A 27,604-nucleotide genomic window follows, 5' to 3' on the forward strand; every position below is an offset into this window, starting at 1 on the left:
ACGTGGTGAAGTGTGAGGCGACTGAGGCGAGTCGAGTTAAAGGTCTACGCATATGGTGCGTTTTCTCAGGGTTAAGGCCGGCGCGCAAAGGAAACTTGAGCGGTACGCGGATCGACCAATTGCAGCCGAGAATTCTCGACTGTGACTGGTCGATTCGTTCACCGATTTATTAAATCTCATCTAAAGGCCATTGCACGTAATGCTGGGTCTACAATGCGAGTCGCAAAGTCGTGAGTCGCAAGAATTGACCAATCACAATCGAATTTGAGGAGAATAATCGACTGTGATTGGTCCCCGTCTCTTTTATCCGCGAGTCGTCAATCTACCTATGTTACTTGCACCGTGAAAAGAACGCGCGAACGTTGAGCGGCTTTGATTTCCGAGCGCCATTCCGCCATTTCATACCATATCTTTTTCTACGCAGAAATAGCGTTCGATTAATCAAGTTGAATATATACGGAAGTAAGTTTCGATTTCTATAACGTATATATCTAGTAGATAAACTTCATTTAACGCCTTACGCACACTTACGCATAACGAAGAAATCGTTTCGATCAAAGATCAGCAAGTCCGTGCTCGAAATTACGATTTGCTGTACGACTTGGTACGACTTGCTTCCCAAGTAGACCAGCAATTAAGTCACAATAGAATTAAAATAATGTCAAAATGATGGCAAACTGACGCTGTTTGGCCATTTTATCATCATTTTGACGTCATTTTGACTTCATTGTGACTTTCTGTTCTACCTGGGTTGAATCGCGAGAGAGATCACAGTAGTCTCGCAAAAATTACATGTTACGATCAATTTTCAGCAAGATGTCGGAAATGATTGAAATGAACTACATAATCTGTAACAAATGCTTCGCCCCGTTGTACAGAGGAAAGCGTCCCTATCACGTCACACAGTGTGGCCATATTTCCTGCCAGAATTGTTTGCAGCAAGGTAAACTTCGAGAAAAATTTCGCGCGTTACGATTTTTTTTCCCCCACGATTTCAACCGTTCACCACTTGTGACTTACAGTCGAGCAGCAATGTCCGCAATGCCATCAGCGTGGTATCATGTCGCTAGCCCTGGAGGAGCCGCTGATGCCGAGACTAATCCCGTACTTTCAGTCGCTCGCCGAGATTCTGGAAATGCAGTTGAAAGTGAACGCGTTCCGGGGCAACCAGATGAAAATATTGTTGCACCGCTTTACTGAACTCGTACATAAAATTCTTATCGCTTGGTTTCTCCTAGTCCTAATTTCTTAACGATCTCGTACCTATAATATCGCTCCTATATTATATCTTTATATCCTTCTGAATTTTTGTATCGACGATACGCTCTAAGGATAAGAAGTACGAGTTGCTGAAGACCCGATTTTGGCCTGCAGAACGCAATTTTAAGGAATTGACGGATGGGTACACGAGCGTGAAGAACGAGAAGGATAAGGTTGAGAAGAAGCTGATGTTCCATCAGATGCACAGAGTAACTCCGCAATCTGCATACCGCGGGGTGAAAACGCCATCCGACTCCGATATCTCTGTGCCGACCTCGCACTCAGGGTAAAGTGCAAAAGCTTTGAACAATGCAAAAAGGACGATTGGTACTGCATCCCCGAAGATCGGAGTAACAAAAACGGATCTCCTTTTGAGATTCACATAAACTTAACGCATAAACTGCGGTCCACTTAATGCTACAAATGTTTCGAAGCAGCAATAATGTATTCCTCTTCTTCTTTCTTTCAATGAAGAAAGAAGGAGAAGAAGAACGCTTCAAAACATTTGTAGCATCAAAATGGACTGCAGCCATAAAATTGTGCCATTTAATAGAATAAGTTTCGACAAACAGTTAATGCAACGTATCGTCATCCTGCATAATTCGAATACCTGTAAATAATTCGAAAATAAAATAATATCGTGATATTCGTTTTCATTGCTGTTTGTAGGTGCTCCATGGAATCGTCAGGTCGTCCGAAATCCATGATCATAACGCCCATGGGATCGTCGAAGGGTTCAAAAATCACAACGCCCATGAACATAATGCCCATGGGGTCGATCGATCCGAATAGGAAAGCGTACAGAACTGCTGATGGTTTTCGCATACCCTTCAACCGTAAACCTCCGCAATCTATGGATTCCCAAAATATGTTATCTTAAATTGTAGTTTTATAACAAGAGACAAATTTTTTTCTTTATATTCATTACTCTTTCATAATTATATTATCTCGAGTTCGCATTTTATTTTATTTACGTACAAACGAGAACGCGAACTTCCGTTGTAATTAAAGAAATACGATCTCAAATATGTGAAGAAAAACGTGAATTATTTTTATTGTAAATATATGAAAAAATTGTGAATTATTTTTGTTATAAATTGTAACGAAGAAATGACTTTGAGATATACGTTTAATTTAATATATTTTTTCTTATCAAGATACATTGAGTTTTTTTTTCTTATCAGTTTCATATTCGCAAATCAGGTACGTGATGTATAGTTGACATGAACGCAACATAGATATCGATATATTCTAAAACTTTTATTGGTCATTTCGATACATATTATATAATCTATTATTCATTCTTCAGACTTATGCGTCTATTATAGATATGATACCCAGATTTGAATTCGCATTTGAATCCACACTTTGAATTTCAAGCGACATTCGATCGGTAAGACAGGCACAACCCAACTCGGGTTGGGTTGAAAGTTGAAACCCGGCCCAGTCGAAAACCCTATACAAGATGGCAGCAATGCGGAGTTCGCAATTACGCGCATGCGTAAGAAGACCCGATCTGTCTAGCACTCTAGCGACGCTGGCTTGCCTCCTTTTTACGTTCACGTGTAATCGAGCGTGTACGGTGCCGCGGTAAATAAATTACGAATCGCAGGTAATCTATCGCGATGAGATCCATCGATTTCGCGTAAACGCGATGAACGGCGCGTTGAATCCGTTTACGTATCCCGGCGATCGTATTTAATGATCAGAACCAAGCGTTCGCGTGATATCGAGGCGCGAAGTGAACCCGGTGCAACCGTCCCGTCGCTTCTTATCGCACAGCTGTTTCTTCTTTCAAATTGCAAAAAGAGTGTGTCCCGCGAACACTATCGTTACACTTATAATCGAAGGATCTTATTAAATTCACCCTTTTTATGTGTCGTGCGACAATTATGTTTATTGTGTCTTTTACAAAGTTTAGGTTAGGTTAGCTCTCGTTGTGGGGAATCTACGAATGAAAGTGCAATGTCTGAATTTGTGTAGCATCTAGTTGTACGTTGTAATCATTTTTTCACGTGGCCGATGATAGTCTTTGAGAGTTAAGATCCCTGTAGGGTCTACAATATACGTATATCGAGAGATGATGCGTTGTTCCATGTGTAAATATGTGTATGTTGCTTGACTGATGCTTACGACGTTCGGTTTTTCAGCCATGGTGCGTATGAACGTTCTCAGCGACGCCCTGAAGTCCATCAACAATGCCGAGAAGCGTGGAAAGCGGCAGGTGTTGTTGAGACCCTGCTCCAAGGTGATCGTCAAGTTCTTGACCGTCATGATGAAGCATGGTGAGTGAGAATCCAGGGTAATTCGCAGGGTATTCAATTATATGTTGCTTTCCCTATACTTGTGTATACAATAATTCACGTATACATAATTTTTATGAACGTTGCTTCTACGATTTATAAAAACATAGAAAGAATTGTATCTCGTTGTCCTTTTCATGAGCTATAACGATAGATTTACTTAAACGTAACTCGCTGTTGAATGCAGGGTATATTGGAGAGTTTGAAATCGTGGACGACCACCGCAGCGGGAAGGTAGTGGTGAACCTTACCGGAAGGTTAAACAAATGCGGTGTTATTTCACCTAGATTTGACGTACCTATCAACGACATCGAGAAGTGGACCAACAACCTCTTGCCTTCTCGACAATTTGGGTAAGTGCTTATCTATATATACAATATATGACAAATCTTTTACATTTGCCTTATGAATCGAGAAATAAATTTGTTCTTATTTATTTCAATAATTTGATAAAATAAGTATACAATAACATAGTACGTTTATAATAAACTGGAAGAAAATTTAATAAGGTATACTTGAAAATTGCTCGGCTCAAGCAAAAAGTACGTACGGAGTTATAAAATTAATGAGTATTGTACAGCACGATATCTTAACGTACACGTCTTAATCCAGTTTTAAAGGAAACAGTTATACAATACATATTTATTCATGTTTATATCTCAGATATGTCGTGCTGACAACTAGCGGGGGAATTATGGATCACGAGGAGGCCAGAAGGAAACATCTTGGTGGAAAAATACTGGGATTTTTCTTCTAACTTTTTAGTTAAGTAAATAAAAGTGTAAAAACAAAGATGTACGTCTAAGAGCAATCTCTCGATGAAAACCGGATGTCCGCCGAAATTTTTACTCCACAATTCCGCAACGTTTTTATTTATAAAGCATGTTTTTAAAACGGTGAGTTTTCACAAGCGGCGGTTATTTTCCCACTCGGAAAGTTCTCCTCGTTTGTCTTTCGTCGTTGATACCCGATGTTGTAGTTAGATTGGCTTGCCTCGCTCGTCTTATTATATCCCTGAGAAATCGTCTCGTATAATCATCAATTACGTATCGACTAATTGCACGAGAAGACATTTTATTACCGGGAGCAGAAAGGAGGAGGAGAATCAACGAGACCGTCGCGAGTCAAGATACGTCTGTCCAGGAGTCGGATCAGATAGTCATACGGATCGTCGGGTCGGCGCAGCAGGAGCTCGCCGAGCAGGGAATCGACGAGATCGTGAATCTCTCTTCGTTTCAAATAAGACACCGCCTCTCGTTCCCGCGTGTTTTGCGCGTGCACGTCGCACGTGCCTCGCTGCTCCGAAGACGAGCTCGAACGATCCTCCATCCTGCCACCTCTCTACGTCGTCATGGATTCGGAATTTTAAATAATCGCGAGATAACAAAAACATCCGTAAGCTTTTTGACGAGCGTCCAATGAGATGGTAGGATCGTTGCCCTCCCTCCCCGGAAATCTTATTTAATTTTTTTTGATAAAAAAAAACGCAAAGTTATTAACTCGGAATTGCCAACCTGCCGAGAAATAAATTATCCTAGATAGAGTCGTCGATTCAGAACTGCCAATGTGGAAAACAAATTCCCCATGATTAATGATTCGTGGAAATAGGAGAAATCTACCGTATCGGCACAACCACTACCGTGATCGTGTTGACAAGTTGTTCAAGGACGGTGTACACGCAGCGGATGGGAGTAAATTGTCTTTCCAGTGTTCCTGTTGGTCTCTCTTAATTATTCTGTCGTCTCATCAGTCCACGTCGATCTTTAGCGGCATTTGGCGTTGATTCCGGCGCAACTGAGATACTCGACGGGTCGAGCCATGGCATTGTCGAGATTCGGCAGCGTGGAGACGCTGAACACCTTGACTCGCGTCTCGCGCACAGGTACGAATCGTTTTATGTGTAGAAATACGTACGATGTTGCGGAGACTAGTGTGCTGCCGTCCCTTTTTTTTTTTGCACTTTGAGATGTCCGTCGAAGATACTAGAAATGACGTAATCAACTACATCTAACTTGTCAATTTATCACGATCGTATCAGATAGAGCGCTTTATTTATATTTTCTTTAAGTTATTTGGAATAATTCGGGTAGAATTTCGGGGCATTTATAGTGCTGCAATTGTAATTTGAATTAGCTCTTTTCTTTTTTCAAATTCCATAGACATATCGATGACTGTATGCTGGTTTTTTTTCCATGATATCAATAGTATTAATTATATGAATATAAGGTGTCTGAGACTCCCTAATCTTTTATCGCTGAGATGTATACATTTATGAGAAATTCATAATTTGTTCAAAGATAACTTGTGACAGCTATAGTAGTTTTATCCATATGATTTTTATTACAATAATATTCTATCTTATACTTTGCGAAATATATCATAACCATGGAGCATACTTTACATAATTATCTTTATATTACATGTAATTCTAACATAAGATTTAAATCATATATACATCTCATTTCAATCTCATTATACCTTATTAATTTTAATTTTTAATTAATTTATTTGTTAATCCCTGCCTTACAGCCTTTGGACAACTTCTAGTTTGTACTATACATTTACGATAAATATACACTTTTATATATATTTTGTACTTTTTTCTTGACATAAAATAACATAATAAAACAATTATAATAAAATGTAATTTTTTTCTGTTCTATTTCTCTTTCTTAAAGTATCTTAAAGTATGATCGTTAAACATCTGAATATTTGAATATTTAAGTAAATCAGAGTATAAATAAAAAGTGTAAACATAAACATAAACGTTAATCTGTTGACTTCTAGATTTCTGACATTTCAACACAAATTAATTATACTATAATGTTTCTGTTATCCTATTTGCATTATCCTCCTTTCTCTTTCTTCTTCTTGGTCTTGTTATACTTCATTACAATGTTTTACTCCTTTTCTTTGCACTCTTGTCCTTTCTAAGGCAAAATAATCACTCCCTACATAATAAACTCCTAACATGACATACAACACAATATGTGTGTAATATATTAACATAATTTCTTAATTGTAGCATTCCTGGAGATGCAGTGTGCGACTTCAGCGGCAGTTCACCGGAAGCAGCAGCCGCTGCACTTGACCAGCGCACGTTGCTATCCAGATCCACCGACTCTGACTCTGCCGATTAACGTTTGTGATATCTTCGCCAACGAGACCGGTCGCTTCGCGCCGGAGCGCGCGCGCGACATCGCCCTGTACGCTGAGAACGGCGGCAGCGCCGTCTCTGCGGCGAATTGCTCCGGATTTCCCGTGATCCGCGACGACAGCCACGTGGACTCGTACGATTGTTTCGGCGCGGTCAGCCTGAACGGCACGATGCAGAGCAACGTGCCGAAGCCGTTCTCCTCGTGCGGCAAGTCCATGCACCTCAACATGCCCGGCGGACAGTGGTCCCGCGACAACAAATACATCGCCGAGGATATGCAGCGCTCCCACTACCGCAAGTTGTCGTGTAAGGACGACCTTTGAGTGGGTTCTCTGGAGGGTAGAGGTGCTTTCCTCGTCTTCGCTTTCCTAAGACTCGCATCTTTTGTGTCCCTACTGTGTTCTCTGAATCCTAGAAGATAACACGATACTTCGATCTCGGGGATCTAAATATCGAAAGACTAGAGAACGTTTAAGTTCCAATTATGGAAAATATTATCTGAATATCAATATAGAAAGATTGAAATGTCAAATTAAATAAAATAATTAAACAAGATCCTTCGCGGATGATATACAGATCTAAAAATTTGATAATTCATGTAATTCGCTGGGATTCAAAGATTAACATCCCAAAAATTTATAATATTTCCACGACAATCTAATATTACATTTGCAAAAGGACTTTATTCCCTTCCTATGTCACATCAATGTTGTACATATATTAGCACATTGGATAGTCACAAAAGCTCTGTTGAAGATTTTTATACACCTGAGGATTTGCCGATTCTTAAGTTGGATCTTCAAGGTAAATGAGAACTGAGCAAGCTTTTGTGGCCATTCGCCATCAGGAATTCACATTGGGCAAATTATATGTCGCTCAGGTACCGCAACTAATGCCTTCATAACGAGCCCGCTTTTACGAGCGACATATTGGCCAATTTGTACCATCAGAATGAGCTACTCGACCGACAACTCCAAGGCGGCTCAGAAGAGTCAGGTCGCGGTGCCGATGTCCGCAATCACGAAGAAGGAAAGATTTCGCCTAATGTTGAGGGATTATGGAAGCACCCTTCTCGCCTTTCATATCACTATATCACTGATAAGCCTCGGTGCTTGTTACACGGTGGTCATTAGGTCAGTCATACGTTCCCTGGGGTTTGTCTAAAAATCGTACCCACTCTTGTAACTGAAATATCTAACATCGAATATTTAATATATGTATATATAACCGAAATTTTCATGCACAATCGAAGATTTCAATCTAAATCGAAAATTTAATATCAAAAGGGAAAATACTTGAGCAAATTATTTGTGACAAATGATCGATTAAAATTTCTCAAGTGTGCAACTTTTGGTACACTATATATAACTAGCTTTCATGGTTTGGCTTTTTTGTGTTAATTTTTCATATGACATTATTCTCAGAATAAAATAACAGAAAGTGAGAGCGTTTCAGTTTTTCTTATCATTATTAATAAGCATTAAATCGTGTCATTTTATCTTTTGAGATTTTATCTTGAGAAAATTTATCACAATCTTTTTTTTTCCAATAATTCTAATTCTTGATTTCAGCGGGATCGATGTAACGCCGTTCGTGCAAAAGTGGACAGGCGGGAATGAACAGATAGTTAGCCTGTTGAAAACCTCGACGGACTTCATAATAGCGTACACAGTTCACAAATTGTTCGCACCTGTTCGAATAGGGATATCCTTAACCGTGACTCCACCGCTTGTAAGACGTCTGAGGAAAATGGGCTTGCTTAAGATGCCGAAACAGAAACCATCACCACCGCCACCAGTAACGCCACCACCACCGCCAACGTCCTCGTAAGAGCTCCAAGACAATTATTTCTTTTACAAAAAGATTTAGTTATTAAACATCGTATTTCGATGAGAGATGACTAATAAGAATGGAGCCACTTTTAAATGCGGTGGTAGGGCTGTGAAAAGAAATTTAAAAGTCGCAAAAAGTGAGATTTCTCAACAAGCAAGATACAATTCCTTTTGTAAATGATATCTGTTGTATGTATTGTATAGGATAACTTGTACAAATTTAAATGAATCGATAGTTTTGATAATAGAGAAATTTTGCTATTGGATAAATTGATGTAATATAGGCAAGACTATTATCTTCTTCCGTATAATTCAAAAAGCTTGAAATTTTAATACAATTTTAATCTGCACATAAAAGGTGTAGGCATTTATATTTTGTGTTGTCAATCTTTTATAAAGAAATTATTATCTGTAAATAAACGTTACGAAGATGAAACTAGTCGGCTTCACATATGCACCTCTCGTTTATTATATAAAGAATATAGCGATCATAAAATTTACACAATTTTATAATATCTTGCGTATGACAGAGTCTCGTACGGTCTCGCGCGTGCCATAATACATAATAATCACGCGTATCGCATTCGTAGCACAGAATTTTCGTACACAAAAGCTCGGCAATTTCAGTTGGACGAATTCGCGGTTTGTTCGCATAACTTTGACCATGCACAACACGTCGACGTATATATATGTACAGAAATCTTTAAAAATATATTATAATACATAAGTAGAGAGAATAGAATTAAAAAAATGTATATAATTATATACAGTCCGGTGTGAACCTAAAGTAGCACACTTCTTACAAGTAAATCTTACAAGTTAATCTCGTTGAGATTCCGTCGAGACGCGTCCCCGACGCTTGACATTACGGTACTAGATGATAATACATTCGTCGCGCGGAAAAAGGATCCTTAACGAATATAGATACAAAATGCACGGCCGACAAGGGCCATCGAGTATCTCCGCTTGAGTATCATTACATCCTTTCTTTTTATGTCCCTCGGTACTTTGTAAAAATTAAGCGTAATAGATTTCGATTCGCCATCAGTGATGTCAAGATGAAAAGATTCGGCAGTGTGAAAGTATGGTCGTTAGGTTGTTTAGATTTTTTTACAATGATTTCGATTGGATGCATCAGCGCGTACTGATGTAAGTTACAGAGTTCATTATAATAATCGATTTAATTCAAGTGCAAAAGCATGATGCGAGCGTTTTAATTGGTGAAATGTCCAAACTGCGTTCTATCAAGCAATACGGTTAACTTGTAATTTGTATTCAAGCGTCTAGTGCGTCCGACCGTTCACTATGAATATATCTTTATGTACAATCTTTAACGTGCACCAATACGCGCTGATATATTCAACTGAATTTGCTATTAAAAGTCTTAATTCTTATTGTTAGATTATGTCGGATCCTCGGATCCGGCTAGCTGCTTTAAAAACTTTGAACACTTGATTTGTCTTGCTATAGCATTTGAGCATTTTCAACTTAAACGTAGGGACTTGAGTCGTTCGTAAGAAGAGATGAGATTACGCTAGTAAAAGAACGAATATCGTCTAATAATACTTTCGAACTCATCGACATTCAGTTCAAATACTTTACAAAGTCGTAGGTCATTACATAAAAATGTGATAAAAAAAAAACTTATTTGGCACACACAGAGAGCGACGAATATTAACGTATGCCTTTAAATTATTCGTAAGATAAACGTAACGCGAAGCGTTATTGCAATTTTGATTCAGATCACTTTGATTGATATAAACTAGATTCTCAAAAACTAGAAAGAATGTGAAATAATGAATATTATTTCGTTCGTTTTATTATTATTCACACTATATGATTTTATCATATGATGAAATAATTAACCCTCGGAAGGCGGACACCGAGACAGCCGCGTGAAAATTTCTCTTGTATGTGTTGCAAAACACATGTTTACATGAAAATGTTATTTACTTGTGACTCATTTATTTGGCTTTTTGTTTAGATTTGGAGCTCAAGACTCCTTGAGCCGTACAGTCTAAACAAAACAGCATGGGTCACGAGTGATCCGACGTCTGCCTCCGGAGGGTTAATGAAATAATGAATGAGTGCGTATAAATTCGAGAAACTGAATTATAAAAAAAAACCTTTAGCTATGCCGATGTCGCACGGTAAATTAAAACCTTTAAAAGCTAATTATTTCGTAATTTTAATAAAAAAAAATAATGCACTTTAGTTACGTGTTTTACATTATGCGAAAAACTGGGACATGACACTGAGGACTCCGGGAAGATCCCTGGTAGCGACGTCGTGCGACTGTCTTACTTGATGAACCTACACATTTTAGCATCATTATGAAAGTCACGAGTATTGTAGGCGTTTCCCTCCATTATCGGAAAATCCTCTTACCTTCCTAACTGCACATTAAGTTACAAAGATCTACGAAGTTCAAGAAACATGCAACGTAACGGTAAAGTAATGAGAAAAAGACATTGGTCTTTTCTTGTCTAAATGTCTTTCAAAGTTTCCACCAACCTTCGTCTTGGTGTTTAAGTTTCCTGATCTTCCGAAATTAGAAAAAAAAAAAGGAATATGTAGATCTTCGTGAACGAATGCAGCTGCGGCCTTAAACGTAGGCCTCGGTGCGATGACCTCGTATCTGATGGAAGAACTGCTGCCAGCTGGTAAGCGTCTTCTTGGACCACACCCAGAAGCTGCTGGTGATGCCGACTATCATCGCCATGAGGTATTTGATCATGAAGATCTCGAAATCGGGTTTACGACCGAGGTCGCGGGTGCGCTCGCCGAGGGGACACGGCAACGAGTAGAGCGACTGCGGGCCCGGTCGCGAGCACATCTCCATGTTCCACGTAAGCATCCATTGGTCGAAATATGCCTGCTCGTAGAAGAGGCAAACGATCACGACCATGGCAGGTACGATGTAGAGCACGGAAAAGATGCCGATGCGAATCATGAGTTTCTCGAGCTTGTCAGTCTTTGTGCCGTCGTGCTTCATCACCGTCCGGATGCGGAAGAGCGAGACGAAGCCTGCCAGCAGGAACACAATGCCCAGAAAAAGATAAACGCACAGCGGTGCCAGGACGAAGCCCCGTAGAGCCTCCACGTTCCAAAGACCGACGTAGCAGACCCCGGACAATATATCACCTGTAAATTGAATTACAGAAATATAATGTAATTTATAAACATAATTTTTAACATAAAAATAATGTGTCTGAGAAACTTTATTTGTTTAATTTCGTTATTAACTTTGAAAAAGAATGTGAAAAAAATTCTTGGAGTAATTTCTATTTGCATCGTACTTGTAATCAAGAGAATATCATAAAACGATTGTGTATTTTACGTCTTTCTCGCGCTAAGAGTTACAATTTTTATGTTATAACTGTCCAATTACCCACCTTCCACTTTTCCCATCGCTAGGATAGTAACGGTCTTCACAGCCGGCGCGGCCCAGGCGGCTAGGTGGAAGTACTGCGAGTTAGTCTCGATTGCTTCGTGTCCCCACTTTAATCCAGCCGCCAGGAACCACGTGAGGGTGAGGATGACCCACCAGATGCTCGACGCCATGCCGAAAAAATAGAGAATCATGAAGAGCACGGTGCACAATTCATCCTTGGTACCCTGAGCGATCGTAGAAGCCATCTGTATTCGGATACCCATCGGCGGTGGGAACGGCTCCATGCACGATATCGAGTTGCCTGCTGCCCAGCCGATCACGTAAGCCAGTGCCACCATCAGGTAACATATGGACAAGAAAATGATAGGCCTCTCGGGATACCTGTACGAGAAATTAATGTTTAAAACTTGGAGATCTTGAAATTCTTGATTATTTAGATGTTTTTGAAACGCTTATAATTGTACTTCCGTCTATCTATAGGAAATTCTCCGTAATAATACATTATATAATAATATATAATAATATAGTAGCTATAATTCTGATTCTCCAACAGATCAGCCCATTTTATCATCGATCATAAATTGATTTCATTTAGCAATCTCTATTTCCAAGTACTAAAACTGCTGTGCAACTTTTCTAATCTAACAATACTCTCATGATGTACAAATTTGTTAATTACCAAACATTTGATATATTTCACAAAAGCATGACGCAATTAAATTTCCAAGAAAATAAGCTAAGAGAAAGCGCTTTACCTAAATCTATCTCTATCAATGAGGAATGTCAGGAACGTGAAGAAGCAGGAAACGGCACAGACAGCGGCCCAAGTGCCGACCCACACCCTGGCGAACTTTCTCTGCCTCTCGGTGAAGAACATCCCGTCGCAGGGCGCCCCGCAGTCGGGCTCCACCTTGTCGCCCACCTTCAGCGAGTACCCTAATCCGTGAGGCACCTTGAACTGGACCGGGCAGACGAAGCCGAAGTCCCTGGCGCCCATGGCGAAACCGTTGCCACCAACGGCGCCGATGCCGCCGTAAGGCTTCAGTCCCTCGTTCCAGGGTGGCTGGAACTCCGCGACCGGCATGCGGGCCGGGGGATAGACCGGCGCGGCGGGCTCCTGGGGCGCGGTGGTCTCGTTGGTGCCCACGCAGAGCTCCGTGCCGTCGTTCTCCGGCATCTTGGCGCAGTCGAGGGCCTCCGGCCACGCGAAGCCGAAGCTGTTCATCAGGCTCTCGCAGCCGGAGCGGGCGCTCTCGCAGAGCGACCGGCACGGCGGTATCGCCTTCTCGATGATGGTGCAGACGGGCGCGTAGACGGTGCAGAGGAAGAAGCGCAGATCCGGGCTGCACTTCATCTTGACGAGCGGCATGTACTGGTGCACCTCCTGGCCGGCGTCCTCCTGCTTCTGATGATTCATCAGGTTCGGCATGATCGTCTCGTTGTACGGGATGTTCATGCAGAGATTGATGGTGATGGGCTCGCAGCGGCCGTGATGGGCGAGGGGATCACCGATCCCGCTACCGCCACCGCCGCCGTTCAGGGCGGTGGAGGAATGCAGGGCGGCGGTGACAGCCATCACGGACAGAAACGCGCCGATCATCGCCGTCCGCAGCATCTCTGGCCTCCTCTCGTTGGGGACGGGCGCGCACCACCTCGTTGGGGGACACTCACGACCGGCGCCGACGGAACATGCCGATATTTACGCTCAGCGACCACGCGACCACGCGACCACGCGACGACGCGACGGCAAGGATGAGGATGACAGGACGGGTGAGGGTGGCGATAATGAGGGTGAAGGTGCTGGTGGACGCGCTCCCGTAGCAGCGGTGTAAACAGTTATGGCAGCCGTACGAATGTCTTCAATGCTCGGCGACGGCGTCGAGGGAGAAGGGAGGTCAGGGAGAATCCTCATCGCTCCGGGTGTCCAAAAGCCAATTGGAGAACCCGCTTTCTAGAGACATTTTGGAATACGTCGTGTCGCGAGTACGTGCACATTCTGCGAGGCGCGCTCGCGTTCCTTCTCTAGATTAGTCTAGATCGTTTCGACTCCGCGATCGTGGAACCCGGAATTTCAATGCGAGATTTAAATGCGAGGTTGGGTCATTTTGCAAAGAAGAAGAATAAGAACAGGAAGAGGAAGAAGGAGAAGAAGGAGAAGGAAGATAATGATGATGATGATGAGGAAGAAAAAGAAGAAATAAGGGTGGCGGAAGATGACTTCGACCGAACTCCGATTACCTTCATTGGTGATTAATCGGTCGAATAATATCTGTATCATTTTACTGTTAACGCGGATAGAATTATTTGTCGCTTAATGTTGAGGAAAAAACATTTAAATTTGACAAATTATTAAATTATTAAAATTTGAGAGTAACGTCATTTCTTTAAATCTCTCTTCATAAGTTTAAACATTAATGTTAACGAAGTTTTTCTTTCCGTAGATAAAGTCCGGATGCTGGCATCGATTTCTTTTTCTCGTCGACAGAATTGCAGCCCAGAAATTGGAATGGATAGCGGATAGGTGGCGACGAACAGACGACGAAGGACACGATCGATCTCGATTTTGATTTTATTTCCTTCCTGACATGTAATGCGCAACGCGTTCTGTTAGCCCTCGCCGACGATCGGCGCGCGGGAGCGTAATTGCTACGGCTCTCTCTTCTTTCTTTCTTTTTTTTTATTACTTTTTTCGCGCTTACAGTACGTACACGTGCATCGTATGTGCACTTTAGACGGGTCGCATTTACGGGCGAACTCGCGCCTGCCGCGCTTTATTTACAACGCGAGTCGCGTATTTTCAAAACCCGCCGAATTTCTTCAGAATCCGGTCTGAGAATTCAACCAGGAATGACTGTACGACCGAAATCCGATTAACTTGATCGGTTATTAACTTTTGTCAAGTAATATTAGCAACATTTCACGAATAGAATTGTTGATTCTTTGTCGTTCAAAGTCTTTGTTGTGTAGAAAAAGAAAGATTGGATCAGGTACAACGAATTATATGTAGTTAGAGATTGCGCGTCGTGCGAATTAAATTCGTTGCCGGTTGAATCGCCGATTAAGTTAATCCGGTCTTGATCGAAGTCATCCCCAGAAGTCAGTTCTTCGACGATCGTTCTGAAGCTAAACTTCCTGATTCCTTGTAAAAGCTCTGCTCCTTAAAAGTTCGATTGCATTCTGGCGGAAAATCTTTACCGATGTTCAACATGAAAAAAAAAAAATAACGATTCTCTATTACTCAGAAATATAATGATATTTTATTGACGATAGCTGTGTAACATCTCGAGTACGAAATTCTTTCGTTACCGAAGACGCCAAGCACAATGCTTCCAGTAAATTTTATTACATAAAAAATACCACTCTATATCTTCCGTAGATTTTCTAAAATAAGAAGAGTGACGTGTTCTTTTTATCTCGTGAGAGAGAGAGAGACAAGAACGACGAGCGACGAGATAGTAGCGGGTGTTGAAAATGAGCGTCTCGTTCGATAGTCGGTACAGTTATTGAGGAAAAATTAGCGCGCGAGCCGCCCGAATTGCGAATTACGCTTCGTTATCGTAAACAAATAAATAATTTATCTTCTCGCACGAATGTACTCCCGGCTCGCGGCCAAGTCGCCCACTCGACTTGCGCGAGCTCAGCCTTTCTTACGCCTTATGATTAATATTATTTAACATTTAAGAGTCATTATGGAAGATTGAAGTGCACCGCCAATTCCACGCGCGTCTCCCTGCTTAATTAATCTTGTTCTCGCTGGCCAATTAATCGAATCTGACGAAAGAAAACGACTTAAGGAAGGATCGGAGGGCAGGTCCGCGTAAAATTAAATACCAATTTTGAAACGGAATTATTGAAAAATTTAATTTTCTTAGCCTCTTGTTCTTAAAGGAAGAACTTGTCGTGATTTTCAGAAAGGAACGCGACAACTGGCAACGTCACGGAATTCGATTCCTTGGTACGGATTAGAGATCGCTATATTTACAGACGCGATATCATGGAAGACGACTGATATCACTTATGGAGAGTCCAAAATGTTATCGACGCCCGCGGGTCATATCGATAAGAGCGCGGGTCGCTACGCGATTTATGGGGAAGCGCTGTTTTTAAGCTACGAGGTTCGTCTAATCTTTTTTTTTTCTTCTTAAAATTGCTATTAATAACATCGCGTGATAGTAAACTTTAGTCGACCGCAAAAACTTTATCATTGGCACAACGTTGAATTCCGGAAAAGACTGAACGCAATTCTCCTATATGTTTTTCGCATATATATGTATATGACCTTAAAATAGTATAAAATATTTCATTTACGGCTATATATACTGGATTTGATATATTTCTTAACGAGTCATTGGAACGCGTGGAACTAATTACTAGAAATTCCCTTTTTTTTTGGCTAAACGATATCTCTTTCCAAAATTCCTTGAAAGATTTTAGGAATGGCTTTTCACGTAACTCATTGTTGGGGGGTTCTTCCTTCAAAAGGATGTATTTCACATACATCCTGAAATTGTGCTTTTACTCGCTAATAAATCGCAGAAATTTAGTGACGCTTATAAATTCAAATCTATAATATATATATTATAATTTATAGAAATACAAGGACAAAAAGAGATCCTTCAGAGGGAAGACACGCGCGATCACGATGTGATTCTCGCAAAAATCCTCTTTAGTAAGTTCCTTTGCTTCTCAATTATACTCGTTCTCAATTTAAATCCTCCGTTATATGCGTATATTTCTTAAATTTCAAGACCGATCCTTCAGATTAATCAAGAGGGAGATGAACACGAGGCGGGGTTCCGTTTCGAACCAGAGCTCGCAGAATTAATATCTTCCGCTGGTGCACGCCCCGCACGGATTTGACGTCGCGGTCGCTACTTAGCCGTGCGTACAAACGCGGCCGTGCGATCTCGCACGGAAGGGAATCGCGCGGACGCGTGTAACGCTGAAAAAAACGCCGCACGGACACGGGCCACAGGATCGGTATGCAGCGCGTGCACCAGCGCGCGCAACTCTCTCATATATATACCTGCGTCCATCTGTACATGATTGCGTGTAATGCCCGGCGGACAAGGTCAGAGGAAGCCTCGTCGCCGCGATTACAAATTCCAAAATGATCGATGCGTTTTCACGCGTCGTCAAAGAAACGCGCGTCTGTATATACGTGGGAAATGTGTGAGTATCTCGGATCGTGTGTATGTGTGTATTATGTGTGTTTTTCTTTATCTTGTCCATTAGCACCAAACTTAAGCTAGTCGCGTGTAAGTGTGTGTGTGTGATTTTTGCAGGCTGTCCTGAATTTTTATTTACGAGGGACCTCCTATATATGTATATATTGCGCGATTCCTTTGGCGCGCACAAGACAGAATAATGAGGATTAAAGTACTTTCGAGATATTCGAAAAAATGGACAGACTTTCTTGGAATATTTCAGCGAGATTAATACACGAGTATATAACGCGCCCGCCGTACGTCCGGTGCCGATCAGTGCGCATTATATCATACTTATTCGTACGTCACGTGCGCTCGATCATAAAAGTCCACGTCCGAGGGAAACCTAGGTGCTAAAAAAAATGAAAAAGTGTACAAGAATCGATTAAAATAATAATTCACGAAGAGTAGTCCCTGAAATGATTTTCAATGAATAACAATTGTACTAGTAAGGAGAGATCTAAACAATTAATTCTTAAGGAATTTTTAATTTTAGGATGTAAGCTGAAGAATATTTTGATTGTCAAAGTATCTGCCAAAAATTATAATCAATTTCTGCCTTTCAGTCAGTTTCTTAAAAGGTTTTCCTCGGGGGTGTGCTTTTGCGATTAAACGCACGCACAGATATATTCGTCTATCTATCTATCTATCTATCTATCTATCTATTGTTCCGCTAGCGACACTAATAATCGTGTCGATCTAATTATTCGAGTGCAATAGCATGCGTGTCCGCACCTTCTGCGTGTTTTCACCAGGTATATTTCGTGCACCCGGTATATTTGTGACGTAACTGGGAGAGCGCGTAATTGAGTGAATTGTAATTAACGTTGGTAACCCGTATGTCGATAAGATTCCTTTCAATTTGCTCTGTGTACCACAATACGTGCTGCGTATTATGTCACGCACAAGATACACCGGATGTGTTTCATAAAAAAGAAACAACACGTGTGTGTCTAATATACGTCTCGAATGAAAAAGTATAAGGAAAAATTGTAAAACATTTTAAAGTCAAATCTCTCTTATTGTTAGATTTCAATCTTAAGTGAAATTCTGCCGACACCCTTTTTATTTATGCTAATTGATTAATCCGTTTAATTAGTGCAATATTAAAAGTAACGAATAATATTTCGTTCTAGGTAGAAATGTCGCGTGGCGTTGCCGCCTTTGGCATCACGTGGACACGCAGTATCGGCGGGACTGAGCACGTCGTCAAAAATCAGCAAAAACAACAGATCGGTACTGTACGGTCGCACTTGTTGAGCAAACGATCGCCGTGCGCCTGGGAAGATATACATTTGGCACTGGATTTTCTCTCTCCTTCTTTTACACTTCTTCGAGGAAAGCTCCCCTCACTCGTAATGACGCGACGTGCATGGAACTCTCGATTACGCGATATTGGATCGACCGTAAAAGGGTGAAAATTGTAAACATCAAGAAAGTTTATTACAAATTTAAAAGATCTCCAGAAGCTAAATGCAAATAAAATGTTATCGAATATGTATTGCTATCCCTAAGAATTTACTTTGATATCGTTTATTATTCTCGCTCTAGCTCTAACTCTGTATTAAAATTTATTCGTCGGAACTTAACTCTTTTGGATCATAAATTAATTGTGGGATTTTAATTACTACTAACTTTGATCGCGCAAAGATTTGTCTCGTCCTTCCATTTTGATTGCATTCTTTGATACTGTTTCATCCCACTTTTCTTGTTAAAATTAATTTTATAAGCAATTGTAACTGACAACATAAATTGTTTTAAAAAGATCAACAATAAGATTAAAGAAATTTTGCGATAAAGTCCCTTGCCTTTGCAAGTAAAAGGACTTGGGTAATCGAGAGTTCTTTGCGACTCGCTGATACGCGACGAAAGAAAGTGCTTCTCTATTTACAAGGATTCGCAACGATCATAGCGATCGTGGAAACGTCGTCGTCGACGTTCATCACCCACAGCTGGTCGGGAAAAAAATATACAGCCGTGCCCCTTATTTTTACATCACCCGAACGATAGCTCGTTCGATTATCAGGAACGTATCTTCTTCGCGAAACCCGAAGACGTTCAATCCCCATTTCGGTCCATCCTGTAATTTTCCCTCGTACTTAAAGAAACCACTATACCGTTTTCTACATTTTCTCGAAAATAACGATCGATATCTATATATATATAATACATGTAGAAAGAAAAGAAGGGGATGCCGACGGGACCGAAGGGATTGAACGGACCTCTCTCTTCGGGATCACGAGGAGGGCCTCGCCCGATGATGATATGGTTGCCCCTCGCCGACGCGGCCGGCTCGGCCTTAGCTGTTCATGATCGTGGACCTCCTGGAGTAGCCGCGTCTCGTCACTGTTTCACCCTGCGCCTCGCACTCCCGCTTCACCCGGTCGATTATGTCAGCCACCAACTTCTCCTCCTTCTCCCGCTGCTGCTCCCAATCCGGACCCTTGCCAATCTACAATACAATACGTTGCCAATATTGAGTAGAAAGGTACCGAATAGTACTGATAATTTGGAGATATAGCTGTTACTTTGATGAAGACATTTTGAAAGAAGGTATTCGATATTGCAGGTATATTGTGAGCACTCACGTCGGTCGAGGTCTTCCGTGTCTTCTTATTGCCGGGCTCCTCGCGGTTCTCGTCGTTCTCGTTGTCCGAATGACGGGAACTTAAATGTCCGATGTAGCCTTTGCGGGACTTGAAGTACGTGTTGCAGCTGTGGCACTTGAAGAGCGGCGCCGGCTGGGCCACCTGGGTCGACACGTGAAGCTTGTATTTGTGCCTGTACCAACGGGTTCGCGACGGAAGCACCTCGCCGCACCACTTGCAGACTACGGAACCGTCGTTTTGAATGAGGTATTCCAGCAGCTTGGAAAACAACGTTTATTGGTATTTTTTTTAATCTCCTCTCTCTCGTTCCCTTTCTCCCACTACGCTACGCTCGATTTGTCAGAATTTGTCACACATGTATTGAGGGTATCAGAATATCAAAGTTAATTGAATTGTGTTATGAATGAATTAAAAACTCGCCACGTTAATTAAAGGTCCAGGAGAACGATTTTCACAAGGTGCCAAAGTCGAGGTCGCGTTAGAGACAACCAACCTGCTTCCTGACCTCCGGTTCGTTCTCGCCTGCTTCGGATTTGGGTAGCAGAAGGTCGGTTCGGTCCTCGTCTGTGCGATCCGTCAAGAAGTGGACACCGCTGACTACCCTCTCGGTCTTGATGAAGACGCCCGCACCGACGGTGCCCTCGTCGTCACCGCCGTGCGTCGCCGAGGACGAGGCTGACGAGGCCGGCGCGGCGGGCGACGACGGCGACGACGAGCTACATATTTCGAAGGTGATGTCGCTCGGTAGCTGCGGCGGCGGCAGCTGATCTGCCGATCGCACATGCAACGAGAAAAAAGGTACACGGCTTAAGATGAAAAGTGTCGTTGCGCTCTCGATAAATGGTACCACGAAGAGCTGATCGCGTCAACGAGAGTGGAGAACACACAATTTCTTTTTATTTATCTATGAAAGATAGGACCTCTGCTTCAAGAAAATATTTGCCCCAACCACTTACTCTCTTATTCTAATTGCATTCACTGATCAGCATCAGGTTACTCAAGTTTTTGAATATTTGGGATTGAATATTTAAGTGCTTACAACGAGAGATTTGAAAAAATCGACAAATACTAGTCAATACCATAGATTAATTTATAAAATAATGATCTTTCTCCTTCATATTTTAACATTGAAATATTTTAAATAATATTTTTGGTAAATTTGTGAAATAAAAACGTGGGATAAAGTTTAGAACTGAGCAAACTTTAATTTGCTAAGCCTTTCAATTGCATATAACTCACACAAAATTGTGATTTAAAAGACTCGCAAGATATTCTTCTCGAATACGGGGATTCAAGAAGTAAAATAATGCGATAGATGAGGTATTCCGCATATACGGGGATGTAAAATACGCGAGGAACTGTGTTTGCAGTGAAGGATGACAGAAGAGACAAACTCCGCTAGACTATTGCAATGTATATCACAAAAAGTTACAAAGAGAGAAACTACAATTAGATAAAAACGAATAAAAATAATAATAATCGCGTTATTAGATTGCGTTGTCGTTCTTCTCGCCACCAGGCACCAAAGATATACGTAAAGGTACATCCGAGACGGTACATAATCGTAGGACAGGCATGCGTCCGCGATATGCGACGATAATGTGCGAACGTGTGCAGCAACTTGCATCATCTTTATTATTGTTATTCAATATATATGTATACGCGTGGAGCATGTACATATATACGTCTATGTATGCATTAAATGTATAAACATATATATTATATAAACGCGTCTTGGAGGGTGCTTTCGGACGTGCGATATAACATAACGTAATATAATATATATTTCCATATATATATATATATATAATATATAATATAATAGATTTTCTTTTCTTCATTCGCAACGCGTATGTACCTGTATTTTTTGTGCAAACTACCCTCGAAATCCGCGCAATCTCCTCCGTCTCTCCTATTGCTGATATATGTTATCATATCGTAAATAACGGCATATTTGTTAAAACTTTCCCGACAGATTATCGCTCTATAAAAATACATGTATCGAAAGATATTTAAAATCAATTGAGGACTATTAACGAATTAATTTAATCGAGTGATTAGCGAATAGATTTATTTAAATCTTTTGTTTTTTAACTTGGAGCGTCGATTGAACGATTGAATGTAGAATTGTAGATTCAAGGATTTAATCCATTTAAAAATCTTTGCATACGATTTTTATAGAAATCTTGTCGGAGAAAATTCTGCGAACGTTGACAAAAAATTAATACAGATTTCATTTCTTGAAAAACATTGAAAAAGACACGATTAATATAAGTGACGCGTATTACAATGTAAAAGTGAATTTTTTCATTAATTCGTTTTATTATCGTTACTAAAAGATACGTTTTTCTCTCTTTGCCCTTCCCGGAGGCTGATTAGTTGCGAATTATAGTCGCAAATTCTACTACATAGTAAAATTTGTACACAACTGTGAAGCGTGGTAAAAAAAAACCTTCTTTTCTTTTTGGAAGATTTCAGAAAAACGGAAGAGGCGCGACATAATTGGCGTTTAAACTCTCTTTCTTTTTTTTTTCTCTCTACATATAATATATATACCATTTAACGCTTAAATAAAATATCTGCATCGTGAATAGAATAATAATAATATAATAATAATATTAATAATAATATAATCGCATTTTGCTATATCTCACGTTTTGCTCCATTGAACGCGCCGCGTCTCCTTTAAAGCCTAAACGTATCTCGCGCGCTCTTCTAACTAATACCCGCTGTGTTATAGTATAATAAAATTGGAAAATAAAATAATGAACGCGTTAAATCCGGCCATGTGTCTAAAAAGAAAAGAAGAATAGCAGACAGCGCTATAGTAACGTAGCGACATAATAGTAATTGTACGTAACTAAACCATAAGAAGTAAATTCGCCGCTGCTTGCGACGCGCCTTGGAAAGTGGAGAGGAAAGGTGACACCGTTCTTAAATGTATCCGGAGACCTTGCGTCAAAGTGGTCTGTAAGAGATCTGAAGATTTTTTTATTAGCCGTAATACAAACAACACCATCAAATTTAAAATGATTTCAGAATTTTGTAATATTTGTCGATAAGAACCGAGCATCAATGATCTAAATTTACGGCGTTAAAAGATTTAGTGCTAAGAGTTGTGTAATACCAAAAGGCGAATAACGTGAATAAAATTCCGAAATAGATCCATTTATAGCGCTACGATTAATGCCAAATCATCCTAATTATTACGCGATCCCGCGTAGATAAGAGTTATCGTCGCGACTTTTGATAACTCAAGGCGAAGGTCTCCTGGGAAGAAATCACAAGCACGTGCACATTCCCTCTCATAAGATATATCTCTTTTTTTTTTCTCTATACATATATTCTGTTAAATAACTCTATATTTCTCTCGCTCGATCGTTCTCACATGCATTTACATTTTCACGTTTTATCGCTTTTCTCATTCACACGCGTACACGGATAACGCCAGTGCGGAAGACCAAAATACTGCTTTCTTTCGGTTCTCGATGCTCCCTCGAAAGCTCTTGCTCAGCAGGGTCAATTAATTGACACAGCCCGTATCCTCTCAACTCTTTCTCTCTTATCTGTCAATAACGTCCCGGACTGGAGACAGATCTCTTTACTTGGGTCTTCATGGACGAAAGAACGCAGGGGGGAGGGGGCAGGGAAGGGGAAACAAGAGGCTCCAGTCGGGTCCGTCAGACATGCATACATTTATACGGTGTCCGTGTACATATACAATATATAACGTCTTCTCTCTAATGTGCGCGTGCACCTGTGCGTTTGCTTATATACTTAACAATAATAATAATAATAATAATAGTTAGTGTAATAATTCATTTTTTTTATATCCATGCTGGTCCAGAGCTAAAAGTTAATAATCCTTACCGAACAAGTGATAATAAAAATAAGAATTAATAATAATAGCTGTAATATAGTAACAGTGATAATAAAAATAATGTTGCGATTGTAATAGCAAGTGCGAGAATAATCGATAGTTATATAGCAAGTAACTAGTTAATAATCAATAATCAATGCTTCTATAATACACTTCCTCAGAAGAGGCAAAAAAAAACAGGAAGATATTTCAGGGAAGAAGGGAAAGAAACCTGTACACCGCGGTACACTGCTACACAGGATACTTCACATATTCGTGTTCTTTCGAATTTTCTTCTTTCTCTCTCTCTTTCTTTCTCCGTTCTTATTAACACCACACTAATATATTCCATAATAAATATACACTTTCTCGTCTCTCCTTTCTTTTTCTTTTCTTCGCGTGTATTTCTAATTAAAATGTTAATTCTGTTCGATTCACGAAATAACGGTTTGCTCCTTCCTCTTCATTTATTATCTTTACTTCTTCCCTCTTTTTTTCGTAATTTTCTTACAGATTGCATCGAAAATTCTATAGAGAAGCAGGAATGCATTATTTGGTCAAACTAAAAATTGTATCTTGTTCAAGATTAAACGTTACATAATTTCAAAAAATGTAGCAATTAGAGAGATATGATTTTACATTTAATTCCCGAGTGAATAATTATGATTAAAAGAAACACGATTAAGTGGAGTTCTTAATAGCTAGAATTTAATGTAAAATTAAAAAGATAAATTACGGACAGAAAAAATATTTGACAAGTCGAAATAGAAATTGTGCGCTTTCGTAGGAAACCGTTCGTGAAATCGGAGTAAGAATCTTTTTCTCCATTCGTCAGCATTCTTCGATGAAAGGGATTCGTCGCCGTATAATTACTAGGAACCCCGAATAGCCGAGACCTCGGAAATGGATGTCTCTTAATTCCTCGAAGCAACACGAATACCACAACTATTCTAACAGATTCTGAGGGTGCTCTCGTAAAAAATAGTTCTCTTTCAACTCGACGATGTTCGATATTGACTTCCGAGTTCTCGAAACGCTTGATTTGATGACTGCTTCTTCAGGTTGTAAAGGGATCTTGCTTCGTGGTGCACGCAGAAAACGAATTTACCGGGTGTATCCTCGCGATATCGAGAATTCCTATCTTGTATTTAAAATCCTTTACATATTTTTGTTGCAAATTATACGTTATAATCGTCAAATAATCACGTCGTTCGTACGTTATTAATAGAATTTAAAAAATAGAACGATTCGTAAAACATTTCCGCCATGTGCGGATGCACATATGCACCACGATTTCCTTTTCCACGTGTCATACACGTTGACTCGATGAACAAACGAGGATCGAGCCCATTATTGCACAGAGGATCATATAATACTAACGTACACAGAAAGCGAGGAGGGACTGCCCTTCTTCTCTCCTTCACATCTTCGTCTTCTTTATCATCACATACCATCATCTCCCCTCTAGACTTTCTTTGAGTTCGCTCTCTCGTTTGCTCGTATCTTCTTTAGAGAATCTGTCACTTCCTCTTTAAGGAAGCCTCCTCTCGCTTCGCGGAAGAACACGGCGAAGCGCGGATCGTTGTCGATGATCACCGTCATCGCGGGGGTGAGATGGGCTACGCGATTGGTCCGTGACCAAACCGTCTTTCGGCGTGGGATGATATCTTACGTATGCTGGCAAACGCGATGATCGCTGCAGCAACGGCGGGTGATTATTCAATGCGAACTATATTGATTTCTTTCGGCAGTATATTCCGCAAGATATTCGTTTCGATCTCGCTAAGAAACAGTTTGCTTACTTATTTATTGTTTATCGAATTGTCTCAGGATTTTAATAAGGAAAAAAACGGCAAACTGTTCAGCGGCAATTAATCAATTAATTAAAACTGTACTGAATCTTTTACATTTTCAAAAAGGCGCAATATAAGTTCCTCACAAAAATTTCATTATAATTATCCTTATAATTAATATATATATATTTGTTACATGTACTAATTATAAGTGTGTACACATACATATGTATTGTACATGTATGTATAATTGTATACAGAATGTTTGATTGATGTATGTCATAAAAAAATCGCATATTCTACATAAGAAACTCAATCGAAGTCCTTTATAGTTTTTGGATACTTTTAATATTAAGCGAGATATTGCAAGTTGAATAATTTCTCAAATCAAGCACCCACAAATAAGGTGCATAAATACTTGTGTACAGCTTCGAAACCAAGAGAACACTGCTTAAAATATTTTAATAAACTTTGATATAAAGAATAAATGGTTATATTTACATTATTTTGCTTATTGAAGTAAACTCGACACATGCACGCAGGCATGAGGCAAGTAGAGGAATCTGTGGTCTTGACCAAACATCAAATATTCTGTATAATTATACATAATTATACTTATAATTAGTATAAGATTAATTTTTTTCTCTATATTGACAAAAAAATAGAAGTTAAATTTTTTCCAACTAATTGTGCCGCACGTTGTTTCTGTTTTTAGATTTCGCAGATGTCCTTGGAAATTGACTCTATTCACCCGCCGTTACCGAACGCCGTTCAGGAGCGACTGCCGCGCCTGAAGGTCGTCGTCCTGGCCGCCGCGGCCGTGGTCCTGGGTGCCGCGGTGGCACCGATCCTCCTCGCGTGCCTCTGAACCGCCGCCGGGCCGATCGGCAGCCCACCTCGCCCTCGCCCCGCCCGCTAAGGCCCACCAGGCAGAAAGAAACTGAAGGGCATGACGCAGTCCTTGGGCATGAAGCAATCATGCACGGTCTTCATGTGGTTTTTCATCTTGTCGGGCCGCGAGAACTCCTTGGCGCATACCGGACAGGGGAACACCTTGCGCTGATGGCCCTCGTGGTAGAGGAAGGCGTGCCGCTGGAAGCTGTACTTGTTCTTAAACGTCTTCTGGATGTCGAGCTTGGCACACTCGGTGCACTGATAGACACCCTCGCTGATGGAAGCGTAACGGAAGAGATTTAAGCCGCGCACCGACATCTCCGTCAGCTGCTCGGCTGGATCCTGGGACTGCGATGTGGCGCGACGTCGCATACGTCGCTTCGGGGCCTGACGGCCGCTCGGCGCCGACATTGCGCCGACGTTGGACGGGGTGTTCGCGCCGCCACCGGCGTTCCGGGAGGCCGGCGATCCCGAGGAGCTGCGGGTCAATGTGCCGCCTGCGCTCGTCGTCGTCGTCGTCGCGCCCGCGTTCGTCGTCGTCGGCGCCGCGTTTGTCGTCGACGTCGACGACGACGTGTTCGCTCGTGCGTTCGACGGCGACGAGGACGACGACGAGTTCGGGGACGACGACACGTCCATCGATGTCGTGGCCGGCGATGCGCCCGTGTTCAATCCGCGAGTTTTCTCCTTCCAGGTCTCGTTGCCGTTATCCGTTTTGCTCGACGAGAACTCTGTGGAAAGACGACGATTAGTAAATGTGCTTTTAGTCAAATTATTCGAAGATTGAATTATTTAATAATGTGACTTTTACTAATTTATTATAAAATATCAAAAAAATATGGATAGTACGCTACATCCTCCTTCGAAAGTATCGATATTGTTTAATGCAGATTTTTATAGTTTTTAATATGCTTCAATATCGTTTTTAAATGTAAACAGTATATCATATATTTTCCAAATGCATCGATATAATAACTTCCTTTAGAAGCGCTCCAAATTCTATTTTGACATTAATGGGATTTTTAAATAATTATTCGTATGACTATTTGTTCAGAATATTATTCCCGGTTGTTGACACTTTCTCCAAGGATAGCGATATTTCTACAAATAATGCGCGATGTCTCTTTTGAAATATCGTTCGAAGAGGATACTTTCGTAAGATTCCGGTGCGTTGCATGCGAAAGCCATAAAATAAGGCTAATAAATAAATAATCGAGCTAATTATACACGATAAAAAAATATCGACGCATGCAAAGTGATCTAAATACATATCGCTACCAACTATATGAATATGTA

At 40.8% G+C, this 27,604-nt stretch overlaps 5 protein-coding genes and 2 long non-coding RNA genes across 15 annotated transcripts in view; 5 read left to right on the forward strand and 2 right to left on the reverse strand.

The window, feature by feature from the left end:
• Positions 1–9: 9 nt before the first annotated feature.
• On the forward strand, positions 10–2,416 carry LOC139771000 (uncharacterized). 2 transcript variants are annotated; one of them, XM_071703392.1, is made up of 5 exons: positions 10–462; positions 813–943; positions 1,023–1,204; positions 1,332–1,546; positions 1,930–2,416. In XM_071703392.1, the coding sequence occupies exons 2-5, from the start codon at positions 817–819 to the stop codon at positions 2,138–2,140; spliced, it is 735 nt and encodes a 244-aa protein (XP_071559493.1). In that variant the 5' UTR covers positions 10–462; positions 813–816; the 3' UTR covers positions 2,141–2,416. The 2 variants fall into 2 exon arrangements, with proteins under 2 accessions (XP_071559493.1, XP_071559492.1); XM_071703391.1 differs by lacking the exon at positions 10–462 and having other exon boundaries at positions 473–943.
• A 326-nt stretch (positions 2,417–2,742) lies between these two features.
• LOC139771005 (small ribosomal subunit protein uS8A) lies at positions 2,743–4,355 on the forward strand. Its single transcript, XM_071703406.1, has 4 exons — positions 2,743–2,872; positions 3,411–3,545; positions 3,751–3,916; positions 4,227–4,355. Exons 2-4 carry the CDS (start codon positions 3,413–3,415, stop codon positions 4,318–4,320), a joined length of 393 nt encoding a protein of 130 aa, XP_071559507.1. The 5' UTR covers positions 2,743–2,872; positions 3,411–3,412; the 3' UTR covers positions 4,321–4,355.
• An 875-nt stretch (positions 4,356–5,230) lies between these two features.
• On the forward strand, positions 5,231–8,988 carry LOC139771004 (uncharacterized). The gene is made up of 4 exons (XM_071703405.1): positions 5,231–5,445; positions 6,589–7,026; positions 7,601–7,853; positions 8,292–8,988. The coding sequence occupies exons 1-4, from the start codon at positions 5,382–5,384 to the stop codon at positions 8,548–8,550; spliced, it is 1,014 nt and encodes a 337-aa protein (XP_071559506.1). The 5' UTR covers positions 5,231–5,381; the 3' UTR covers positions 8,551–8,988.
• Positions 8,989–8,997: 9 nt separating this feature from the next.
• Positions 8,998–14,023, reverse strand: Fz (frizzled class receptor). The gene is made up of 3 exons (XM_071703394.1): positions 12,702–14,023; positions 11,948–12,327; positions 8,998–11,696 (listed from the first exon to the last, which is right to left on the reverse strand). Exons 1-3 carry the CDS (start codon positions 13,559–13,561, stop codon positions 11,158–11,160), a joined length of 1,779 nt encoding a protein of 592 aa, XP_071559495.1. The 5' UTR covers positions 13,562–14,023; the 3' UTR covers positions 8,998–11,157.
• On the forward strand, positions 14,012–15,170 carry LOC139771007 (uncharacterized). Its single transcript, XR_011717860.1, has 2 exons — positions 14,012–14,192; positions 14,388–15,170. It is a non-coding gene; the product is annotated as an uncharacterized lncRNA (long non-coding RNA).
• The window catches only part of LOC139771003 (protein tramtrack, beta isoform-like), a 62,180-nt gene continuing 49,077 nt past the window's right edge, over positions 14,502–27,604 (reverse strand). For 6 of the 8 annotated variants that reach the window (XM_071703401.1, XM_071703397.1, XM_071703395.1 and 3 more), the window contains exon 5: positions 21,157–27,039. In XM_071703401.1, coding sequence (XP_071559502.1) covers positions 26,330–27,039 — 710 coding nt within the window. In that variant the 3' untranslated portion in view covers positions 21,157–26,329. Of the gene's footprint in view, positions 19,606–19,741; positions 20,021–20,255; positions 20,531–21,156; positions 27,040–27,604 lie in introns of those variants that run through there. The other 2 variants (XM_071703402.1, XM_071703404.1) reach the window with 2 other exon arrangements.
• LOC139771006 (uncharacterized) lies at positions 19,516–21,602 on the forward strand. The gene is made up of 3 exons (XR_011717859.1): positions 19,516–19,641; positions 19,723–20,008; positions 20,197–21,602. It is a non-coding gene; the product is annotated as an uncharacterized lncRNA (long non-coding RNA).

The sequence above is a fragment of the Temnothorax nylanderi genome, unplaced genomic scaffold (genome assembly GCF_030848795.1).
Source record: "Temnothorax nylanderi isolate EJ_2023f unplaced genomic scaffold, tnyl_v1.0 TNYL_tig0035_pilon, whole genome shotgun sequence".
Lineage (NCBI taxonomy): Eukaryota > Metazoa > Arthropoda > Insecta > Hymenoptera > Formicidae > Temnothorax > Temnothorax nylanderi.